General features: G+C 44.3%; 2 protein-coding genes across 6 annotated transcripts in view; both read left to right on the forward strand.

Annotated features, from left to right (window-relative positions):
* The first annotated feature begins 487 nt into the window (after positions 1 to 487).
* DHRSX (dehydrogenase/reductase X-linked) overlaps positions 488 to 11,707 on the forward strand; it is a 193,196-nt gene continuing 181,976 nt past the window's right edge. The window contains exon 1 of the mRNA XM_084844282.1: positions 488 to 693. Coding sequence (XP_084700408.1) covers positions 582 to 693 — 112 coding nt within the window. The 5' untranslated portion in view covers positions 488 to 581. The remainder of the gene's footprint in view (positions 694 to 11,707) is intronic.
* The window catches only part of ZBED1 (zinc finger BED-type containing 1), an 88,236-nt gene continuing 77,016 nt past the window's right edge, over positions 488 to 11,707 (forward strand). For all 5 annotated transcript variants that reach the window (XM_084844276.1, XM_084844280.1, XM_084844278.1 and 2 more), the window contains exon 1: positions 488 to 693. The gene's annotated coding sequence lies outside the window, so the exon portion shown is untranslated. The remainder of the gene's footprint in view (positions 694 to 11,707) is intronic.

Raw genomic sequence — 11,707 nt, forward strand, 5'->3', positions numbered from 1 at the left:
TCCATTTATCTCAATGGTATTTACTTTTGATGAGACAAGTACAAGTTGTGCTGTTACAGTTGTTCCCTTTGAATTAGCAATCTGTGTTCTAAACCTTAGGGCATTATGGGTTCAGATAAGCGACCTCCTTTCAAAGCCTAGGTGGCTGAGAGAGGTATTTCAAAGCATACAAATAATAAATGCTGAAATCCATTAGGAAGTAGGATTGGGAAAACGTTTTTCGTAGAACAACTCAAATTACACGCTATTCTATTGGTTGCCTCGGCTTTTTACATGCCTATTCTGCGTGCAGAACCGTCCCATCGGGAGCAGAAACATCGGAGCGTTTCACTCCGCAGGTCTGGGGGCGGGGAGGCTGGGCAGACCGCGAGCAAAACGCGCACATGCCCAGACGGGGGAAAAGCGCCCTGAGGCGGGCGCACTCCTTCCTTTCCGCTGGGTGTGGCTACCAAGTGCTCCAAGACGTGCCGCCTCCGCTCCTCCCCTTGCTGTCGGGGGGGTGGCCGCGGCCTTTTCTCCTCCGAGCCACGGAAGAGGACAAGGCGGCAGCGGCGAAGGAGCCGCAGCAGTGCCGGGCAGCCATGTCGCTATTGTCCCTGGCAGTGCCTGCCCTACGGACCTATTGGATCGGCTTCCGCGTCGCCTTGCACCAGCTACTCCGCCGCCTCCGCCCGGGCTGCTTTATCAAGCCAGGTTAGCAGGTTTTGCGCGGATCCGGAGGGGCTGCGGGTTCCGGGAAGGGGATGGGATGGGATGGGCAAAAAGCCCTCGCGAGGCCCGGCCGGCGCCTAGCCAAGCGGCGTGGGTTTGGCGCCTCGTTTATGGAAGGCAAACAAGGGTAACGCGGTCTCCACTCCGGTCTTCCGCAGAGAGCGGTGGCGGATGGTCTTCCAGGGGTTGTCTGACGTCATCGCACGCCCACCCGGCGGTGATGATGCTGGGAGCGAAGCTGAGTTTCTGCGCTCCTGGGAAGAGGACACCTCTAGCAGAGCGCTCCCATGAGCTTCCCGTTCACCGCGGCCATTGCCCGGGGGGGACTTGCCTTACACCGCAGAACTTAGCTAGGCTATGCCGTCAGTGCTTCCAAACTCCTCCCTGCGGGCGCCGCCCACGGTTCCGGCCTCCTAAAGACACGCGACTCCTTATCGAAGGCGCGCACGCCTCTGCCAGCCTCGACAAGCCTGTGGCTCCTAGGTTGCAGCAGATTTAATTGCTGTTTATTGCAATTGAATTTCTTACGAGGAATCCGTAGAGCCGCCTCCTTTTATCTTCTTTTCGTCCTTAATGTGCTAGTTGTTGTAGCAACTCCTAGTAGTTATGCTGTGTCCACCATCAACACCTGCTGCCAAGCACGTATTCGCACTTCGATGAAAGCTTGGTATATGTACCCTGTCTACAAAAAAGACTGCAGGTGACACATCAGTAGTTTATATGCTCTGCTAGTATGCATGTCTATTCTGGAGTAAGTCCCACTGAATTCAGTGGGTCTTCTTACTCCTAGGTCCTCTTACTCCTAACCCCTAGGCCCCTAGGGTTGTAGCTCTAGTGTACAGATATATGTGTTATCGCTTATACAGAAAGGCGTGTGGAGGATGAATACTCTGCATTTCTTTATACTGATTGATGTGTGGCCTTACTCTTGTGTACAAGTGTTTGCAAGTACAAGTAGAGGTAGTGCAAGGGGGTGGGTGGAATGTCTCCTCTTGAAGTGCATTGGTCAGTGCAAGGGGAGTTATCTCCTATAATCTTCTATTGAGTATAACTTGGAGGTAAAACTGGAAAGAGTTGTAAATTGGGATTAGGTTCCGGTCCCTTAGGGATGGAGATTGACAATACTTTTCCACTTAAACTTTCACTTTAGCTTCCAATATTTCTTGTTCACTTACTGTTTTCTCATCACTCTTTTTCTAATAGCAAACTTAGCTGGTCACTGCCAACAGGATTGTAGGCAAAATGAGGCCACTGAAAAACAAGATGGAGGTATTGTGCAAAATTTGGGGTTCACCAAGCATGCCAAGTACAAAGCATCTTTAGAAAAAATAGCCATAAAGGGGCAACCCCATCCCTGCCAACAATGAGAACTGAGCATGCAGTGCAGTTGCAGGCTGCTGAGTGTCTGTTGGAGTGGAAAAATGCAACATTTTATTGCAGGTTCCACTTGTTCCCTCTTCTACTTCAACTCAGGTGGTCAGGTGCCTTTCAGTTTGGAAGCACAATGAAGCTGCCCAAAATGAATGGTTTCTGTACTCGGGACTCCCTAGGTACAGAGAAATGTTTGTTCATGAAAAGAAAAGGGAACATAAACAAACAAATGGCATGATGAGGACCAATGAGTTCCCATGACTTTACAGAATGCTGATGGAAGTTGAGTCTTTGCTGAGGGGAGGGGGAAATCTGCAGGATCCAGAATTTGTGTGGACTGTGCAAATCAATTCAGTCTTATGATTGAGAGCAGGGAATATTAGGGGAAGTAGGGGAGGGGATGGAGGGCAGGGGAAGAAGGAATTAGCCTATTCAAGTGCTTGACTCATCATAGTGAGTATCCTGGACTGGGAATTAGGATGCCTGTCATTATGTTAATTTTTTTCCCTGTGTACCGTACAGGGATGTTTTAGAAGGAAGGAAAGGAAAAATTACACCTTTTTGCCTGTCTCCAGGCCCCTTGCTATATAGCTATTAAATGCTCAAACTCTGGGCTAGAAGCCTTGGAAAAGTATCCTTTTTCTTTTGTTCCCCTCCTCTCCCTGAAATTTTCCCCTCTCCCTTTGGCTTGTGTTTGACTATAAGGCTGTTCTAGGCTGGCTGGAGCTATGAAAAGAAGCACTTCTTTTAAAGTTCACATCCAGCCCTGTATACCCTGTGTTTTGAATGAATGAATCCATAGCACATTTCTTTTGCTTTAATATGATTGATTTCCCTTGTTTGTTCACCTGAATACTAGCAAAAAACCCTTTCCTTATTGCCTTGCTTTGTATTATGTCACTGAACCTGATCAAATTACTTTTGTTCTAGGCTGGATATTCAGACCTTTTTATTAACTATTACTCCATCCTCAAGGCTGAGTCAGTCCTTCCCTTGTGAAATTGCATAGGCTTATTTATTTATTTATTGCATTTCTATCCTGCTGTTTTTCCTCTTGCAAGGAACCCAAGGCGGCTTACATTATCCTCCTCCATTTTATCCTCACAACAACAGCCCTGTGAGGTAGGTTGGGCTGAGAGTCTGTGACTGGCCCAAAGTCACCCAGTCAGTTTCCATGGCTGAGTGGGGACTAGAGCCCGGTTCTCTCAGCTCTCAGTCCAACACTCTCGCCACTACACCACACTGGCTCTATGACCAAGGTAGATGTAATGTTAACAGCTACATTTATTTGTCTGTCCTGTTTACATATAAAACAGGAGGGTCGGGGTTATTTTAACCTGAAAAGGAGTGCGTGGGTGAGCAGAACTGAATCTTCCCTTTGCCTTACCTACCCACACTTTTGTCAAGTGATTTTTTTTTTCTTGCAGCCTAGTTCTAGTGCCTGAAGTGAGCTGTGCTAGGACAAACATACCCAAAGTGACGGAAGCTGGGGAAAGATCCACTTCCCCTTATCAGTGCCCCTTGTTTCATGTTCAAATAAGATTCTTCTTCCCGTTTTATATATAAAAATGGCAGTCATTTATCCTGTCTTTTGAAATTGTAAGCCTGCAGGCAGGGACTGTCTTGTTTAATTGATTATATGTAAGCTGCTCTGAGAGCGGCATAAAGATACTTCAAATAAATTCATAAACAAAATGTGTGTGTATGGCTGTTAGCTCTTGCACTCTCAGATTAATGGAATTACTTCCAAGTAAATGTGGTTAAGGTTAACCTCTTGACTTGAGTGAGGCTCTTGTTCTTCCTTAACAGAGGTAGGTCTACGGCTGGTTTAGAAGTAAATTATGTCTATATACTGGACTGAATCACTCAGCAGTGCTTTCACATAGCATCTGAAATACCTTCTGTATGTCTACTCAGGAGTCAGCATGAACAGCAAGTCTCTCAGAAGTATGCAGGGCAAGCCTCACCTGCACTGAATCAGTCAACAGCTTCCTTCCCAGGCCCTGCCCCCTCTCCCCTACACGTTCTTGTAAAGAATGGCAGTTGGTTTGAAAATACTGTGCCTTGGAAGTGCATTTAGATTACCCATTTAATACATAGTTAAATGCAGTGTGCCTTCATCACCTAGTTAAATGCAGTGTGCCTTCATCACCTATTTTGATCTCAAAAGCCTATTCTACATTGGCCTGTACCTTCCCTTGTTTTTTTTTTGAAAGGCATGGCTGTGTTCACAGAGATCTTAACATTTGTAGTTCAGATGTGTGATGTGTGCACCCATTCTATAGAGAAGACGCATGTAGGGTAAGCTTTTGTAGGTGACTTTGTATTGTTTGGAATGACACTGGTCTATGAGATTTTCTGGTGGCATACTTATTTGATGTTCCACCAGATCTGAAGACAAAGGGCAGGAATTGCATCAAAGTCCTAATGTCAGACTTCCAGCCTTTTTTTGAGTTGGGGGTGGGACAGACTTACACAATGTAAGGACCTTGGACTGATAGCAACTCACAGGATGGTTATATTCATATATTAATTGTCAGCTTTCCCCAACCTGGTGTCCTCCAGGTGTTTTGGATGTCAGCTCCCCTCGGCACCAGCCAATATGGCCAAGGGTTAAGAATTGTGGGAGCTGTGGTCCAAAATGTCTGAAGAATATCAGGGTGGGGAAGGCAGCTTATTGTCTCTGCCTCTTTTCTCATTTCTTTGTGGAAATGTCTGTCACTTAAATGGGTCTATCAAGAGATGGGAGAATGTCTTGGTTACATTCAGTTTTGCTCCTTCTCTCCTAGGATTTAGGCACAAAGCGGAGTTGGAGTCAGGTTCTGGAGAAAATAAAGACTTCTGAGGAAGTGGAAGATGTTAGGTAGAAACTTTGGCTGCCTTTTTCGTTCTCTCTCAGTGGCTATGGGAGCGAGCGGAAGGCCAGCAGTAGGAGTTCGTTATCTGTGGGCCAGCGAGGGAAGAAACTCTGATGGGATGTATGGAGGATTTTGTCTCCCCAGCACTGCCACCATCTGTGGGGAAATCCTACCTGTGGGGTTTCTTATTTAGAGCAAATTGCTTGTATTTCTGGGCCTAAGGAACTCTCTGCCACTATAACTCAGAGTTCCACAAGCTGACCCTTTTCCGCTACCACCAATTTTGTTAGAATACTTTAAAACCTCAGAGTAGCTGGTATAAGAGGCTTAGGCATGAGGTTGGAACCAACACTAGAGACAAGATGAACTATTAAACAAGTAACTTATTAAAGGAATGTTTTGCGCACAAAGGATTACTAATATTTATACTGGGGTTTTCAAATGACTTCTTGCTGATGCTTCTTAAGGACTCAGTAGACACTGTTGCTGCTATGAGCCTCTTATTGACTTGTTTTACCTTTAGTCCTTCTAAAACACTACACACCAACCAGCAGGGCTCCTTTCTCACTCTCCACAGACTAACTCAACTGTTGTCAACTCCTTAACTGTCATTTCTCAACTGCTAGAATCCCCGCCAATCAGAATGTAATCAAACAGTATTCAAAGTGACTGTCTTTCTCTCACCCTTCAGAGCCTCACTAAGCAACTACTACACAGGCCTTTGACAATAACAAAACAAGGCCTCAGGCCTACTCAGATACGTTGTAGCCTCACAGAGGCCACACAAAGTAAACGCTATAGAACTCCAACAGTTATGTACAGGGCATTTCTTCACAGGATGGGGGAACAGAAAGTAAAAAAAGATTACTCCCTTCTCAACAGGAGGCTTAAAAATGCCTCACACATTTTATTCCCTTCTCTCTTTCATTAGCTAACCAATCAGTGCTGCAGGCAGGTGGCAGCATCCATCTTTCGCCCTTTTCCTTCCTGAAATGTGTGCTTTTTTTTTTTTTTGCTGAGGCTTTACAGATGCCAGCACAGGATTAAGATTATAGCATAACAGAAAGTGGGGGTGAATCGCAGGGGTGGGCAGAAGGTAGATCAGGATCTACTGGTAGATCTCTGGGTGATTTACAGTAGATCACGAAGAGTTTGACTCCCAGTGGTTTAGCCATAGCAACCACAAAAAGCCTTTTCCCCACCTAAATTAGGGTGCTGAAATCAAGAAAGGTTGTAGGAAAATAGTATATTTGTCTGTGAAAGGGTGAGTGTTCTGGTACAGAAAACAAGCTCATGGACTGAGCACGTGCTTAGAGGCACCTTGTCCTGTAATTCTGTATTAACTTTCTTAGGCCACTATTTCATACCTGGCTCCAGTTGGTGGACCTCAGGGTTCTTGTGAAAAACAGTTTTTCCTGCAAGCCTAAAGTCTGTCCACTCACCCCCTGATCTAGGGCACACCTTTACTTTCAACTTGTTTATTGGCAGCAGGCTTGCTACATTCATGTAGATTCTGCACCCTGCCATCTGTATTACTAGTCTCGTTTCCAGGGTTCACTGTATTCCAAGAGAAAAACCTCCAGATATTCTGAATTGCAAAGCTTCTAGTCTTCTTCAAAACACCCTGGCATGGCCTGAAATGGAGGCTCTAGAAACCAAACCTGGATACTGCGAGGCTTCATATTAGTGCATAAATGAAACTATTCAAACCATTATATATTACATCATTCATCATAATATTTTTCTCTTGTCAGCTTTGCTTAGGGGTTGTGAGAAAACACAGCATGGATCTATTAAACTGATGTCCCTTTGGGAATGATGTAGCAGAACAGTATTGGGTCAGTAATTTGTGCTGACAGTTTCAAAGGACAGATATTAATTAGAGCAAAGAACACAGCTGTTTCTAAGCAGTGATGTTTAGGTACCGATTTCTGTTTCATGTTCAGCAGCAGATATGATTGCAACTTTATGAAGAATGATTTAAAGTAGTCATATAATCTCTTGGACACCGTAATTTATGATTGGCTTCTTAAACATAGTTAGCCATGAGCATCTCAACAATGAAAATTTATGTAAGTACTTCAATAGTTGTGGAGTAATTGAAGCTGCAATCACACACTTACCAGGGAGTAAGTTCCATTGAGCTCAGTGGGACTTGCGTCTGAGTATACATGCAAAGGATTGTGCTGGATATTGGTTCCCAAGAATTTGGATTTTTGTGATGCATATTTGAGTGTCACAGAAGAATGGAGTAAGTAGAAGTAGGTGGCAGTGTAGAAGCAGGAGGACATGAAGGCCTGGGGGTGGGTAAAGGGGTGTGACAGGCACAGTTAGGAGTGGGGCAGCGAAGTGACTTTGAAGGATGACACTGAAGAGGAATAGCCAGCCCTGGGGTTTATATAGGAGGAAGCATGAGGTGATTGCTTCCTTTTGAATCAGCTGGCTTAAAGTGCCTTGCTTGTTGGCTTAAAGGTCCTTTAATTCACTGTCTGCTTCCCAGCCAGCTGTCTTGTTATTTGCTATGCTAAGGAGCTGGTTGGTGCCTAACTTTCATGGCTCCTGGTTCATGTTGTGCAGCACCTGATAGGTACAACTATCAGAGAGACATGAGACGCAATATTTCGCCAAGCACCTTGGTATATTTTGGTTCTTCCTAAGGCTACGGAAGTTCATCACAGTGGATTGTCGAAGAACATGGTCAAAACACCTGTACTGTAAAGACAGAATAATTTATCTGCATCTTAGTATGTGCTTGACTATTTCCCCATTAGCTCAATCATTTCCATTTTTGCACAACTTCCGATTGGTTGAGCCCTTCTCTCTAAGCATAGGTCAGAGTTAATGTAATATTGGCCATTATACATTATATGTTATTGGTTAATGACCCTAGATATAAGCAGCAATTGGAGTTTATCAGTGGAAGGATAATGAAAGGTCATATTCCGTTTTGTATAACACCATGCCTACAAACAGATACTAGAGTCGAAGGTTAGAATACATATGAATTAGAGGCAAATACTTCTGCGAGTTGGGCCAGGCATCTTAGCTTTTTCTTTCCATTTAGTAATGCACAAGTTTTTCTTAACTGTTAAGGTAAGCAGGTGTAATTCACAGAGCCTTGAATTCACAGAGCCCCAAGTGTCACATATAGTAGTGAACACTGCACTAAAAGAAGGAGAAAAAGGGTGCTCGCTATCCTGTCTTGTAAAATACAAGAACTTGGGCAGGTCTTCATTCATTGCAACAAAAATGTTATGGTAATCCCCTGCTGTGCCCATCACTTTCCTCTGTGATACCAGAGGAAATTATTGATCCTGTTTTTCTTCGTGTTGGGCATCTTAGGTTTTCGTTTTCTAAATCAGTGAGTTGGTAGGGAAATGAGCTGAAGAAGATGACATTTGGGCAGACAGTATGCAAGAGATCCAGAATTCAGTATCCAAAATTAATATCTTTAAAATGTTTAATTTGAGTGATATGACTGCAGTATTCCCAGCACTGCATAGTGTATCAGGAAGCTCCCCATCTTCTTGCACAATTATATTATGCTACGGCTGGTCTTGAAAGGCAGGGGTGGGCAGAGAGGGTGGATCTCCAGATGCTTTGTACTTCAACTCCAAGACTGTACTTCAACTCCAGCATGGCCAGTGGTCAGGAACGCTGGGAGTTGGTTTTCCAAAGTTATGGAGATTTAAGTTCTTCCCTTTCCTCTAGTAGGATGCATCCTTGCCCTGTAACTTTTGTTTCCTGTTCTCCTGTTTCCTGTGCACAAGTTGGAAAACCTTTGTTAATGTAATTACATGCAACTAAACAGGGTGAATTAGTTGCAGTTACCCGCTTTATGGTGTATCCCTCAGTACTGAACAAGTTATCCAGTTTCACTTTAAGCAGTTGCACAAAATGGATGACTTTGCCTGATGCCATTTGACCAACTCTGCTGCTACGGAGTGTACCTGTGTCCACTCATCTTCCTTACACTTATGTTCTAACTGTTCCAGACACCTGTCCTATATAGAATTTGACATCCACAATAGGGGTTAGTGGGAGATGCTGAGGCTCTGCATACTGGTCGTTTGTGCCACCCATCATGCTAATTTCTGAAGTGCCAGCAGCACTGTTGCTAATAACTTCTAAAAAGCAAGCTAAAAAAGGTATCAGGCGCTTCATGCCTCAATTCATATATTAATGCAGTGTGATTTCAGCTGCCCATGAAAATGTTTGACAGATTAATGGCCTCATTACTAAGCAGCAAGTGTGTGATCTACCAGTATTAAACACAAGTCTATCCAGTTACCTAGACAGAGAAGATGGATCCCTTAAGTTGGAAAATGTAGGTAGAACAATTTGTCCTTTTTTTCCTTCCCCTTTTCAGACAGGGAAATCAATTGCAAAATAACCAGTGTGCTTTGTGGGGTCTTTGCATTTGTAAGCTTCACTGGGGGAAGACTGGCCATTTCCAGCAGGAAGTATTGGCGTGGTCCACACGTCACAAGAACCCAGTTCGTTTAAAAAAACCAAACCAAACCTGGATTGCTGTGAATTGAGTGACTGCAGTCATGTTGGCTCCCACTGCAAGTGGGAGGGGCTAAGCTACTTAGGGACACTCCATCCCTGGGTTGTTTTGCACTGTGTGCAAATTGGGAACTTTGGGTTGTTTGGGGAGAGACAAACTGGAGTTGGAACCAGGAGTCAGTCAGTGGAACTGGCCATGTCAATAGAAAACATGGTTTTCCTTCCGTTAAAAGTCCCCCAACACAACCTTTTTCAGTCTCACTTTTTCTTTCTTTAGCTAAGCCCATTACATTTGTTTTCACGCACAATAGTGCTTAATGTTAGTAGGAACATAGGAAGCTGCCTTATTATAGAGCTGGTTTGCATTACATGAGGGTGGTTAATAAGCTGTGGTGGTTTGTTAATCACCCTACGTGTGCTGGTCCAATTTACATAATTACCCTTGCCAGATGCGACTTCTTGTGTCATCTAAACCCAGCAAGAGTGGCTTGGTGGGGTGGTTAACAAAGCACCCAGAACCACTGCCTGTTGTAGGGTGGTTTGTTAACCACGCCAACAAGCCACCCTCACTGGGTTCAGATGACAGAAGAAGCCATGGCGGGGGGCTTGAATCAGTGATTGTTGTTCCTGTGACCACCACAACCCACCATTAAATGTGCCGTGGGGGTCTGAAGTGATCATGTGAACCAAGTCAGTGAGTCAGACGAATGGTCCATCCAGCCCAGTATTGGCAACACTCATTGGCAGTGGCTCCCCAGGGTTTCAGGCAAAATTTTTTCCAGCTCTGCCTGGAGATGCCAGGAATTGAACTTGGGACTTCCTGCATACAAAGCATGTGCTCTGCCACTGAGCCACAACCCTTCCGCAAGGGCTGAACTATCTCCTTCCCAGGCACCAAAAGTCATTTGATTTATGAGAACACCAGTTTAAGAAAGAAATACATTGTTACTAACTGTATAAGTCCTGATGGTGAAGTCCCACTGAAATGAATTGGATAATGTGAATTATTTCAGTAGAGCGTACTGGTTTAGAGTACACTCCTGCAAAGTTATGCATACTCATGGGAGAGAACTGAGTGCACATCCAGAGGTATATTTGAAACGTATGTTGTAACTGCTCACATGGTTGAACAGGCAAGCTGCTTTATTTGCTTGCTGATTTCAGCTGTGCATTGTGTACATCAGAAACTTTAAACTTCCCTCTTGCTGCATGCAATGGTTTTGCTCCACACGTATGTAAAGGTGTGTAGGATTGCAGTCCTAAAATGTATTCAGCACAGCATAATGTTTATTTCCATGTAAACTGGAAACACATACACACAAACCCCATTGACCTAAATTGGGTTTCAGATGAAAATGGAATAAACATTTTTCTAAACTCTGTTTGCAAGAGGAATTTGAATCCAAGGCAATATATGGCTTAGGGAAAGGAGGTTCCTATAAAATGGGATTATATCTAGGACAGCATAAATCTTAATAAAGCTGAGCAAATACATTCACAGTATGTACTAGCCCACAAAAATGTTCTTATTTGCATGGCTGCCCAGCCACATATATATACCTTATGTTAATTAATTGTGCAGCACTGATAGTCTCAAAGGAACGAAACTAACAAGAAGACAACAAACGTTTTAATTTACAAAAGCTTCACTCTTACGTCCTCTGCAGACAATTCTTATTCACTACAAGCACGCAAATGAGTGGTCATGTACAAGCCAGACTTAGCTACGGCTTGAATATTTTCAGGAGCCCCAAAATTCACTTGCCATGGCGAGTGGCCCTCCTCTCATGGCTGAGTGTGATCTGCCCCGACCTTCTCCTGAGCTTGGGACTGGGAAGGAGAGTATAAGTTTGTCCCTGCAGTCACACTATGCCATGGCAGTGTTCTAATGCTTCCAAAACTTAGGGTGATGTGGATGGAACCCCCCCTCTTCCTGAGCTTGGTGTATGTGAGCAAGGTCAGGAGTCATACCTAGTCATATCACACCGTGCTTTGGAGTTGTGCTGAGTGCTGTCAGAGGAAATACCCCGATCTCCCCTCAGTTTGGGGGAGTGACACGGTTATGGTGTCCATACATTTTGGCTGACCAATAAAGCTAGCCAAACTGTACGGACCCCTCAGTATTTTTCCCCTCTGCTGTTGAAGTGGCATAGGGTTCCCTGTGGGGAATAGTCCAGCTTAAGTTAAAACTGAGACCACACCACAGAGAGGTTGGCTCTAGTTCCCCCTATAGTACTGTATAATATAACTCTTAATTT

Source organism: Heloderma suspectum, chromosome 3 (genome assembly GCF_057233095.1).
Source record: "Heloderma suspectum isolate Gila_16-S chromosome 3, 16-S_ref, whole genome shotgun sequence".
Taxonomy (NCBI): domain Eukaryota; kingdom Metazoa; phylum Chordata; class Lepidosauria; order Squamata; family Helodermatidae; genus Heloderma; species Heloderma suspectum.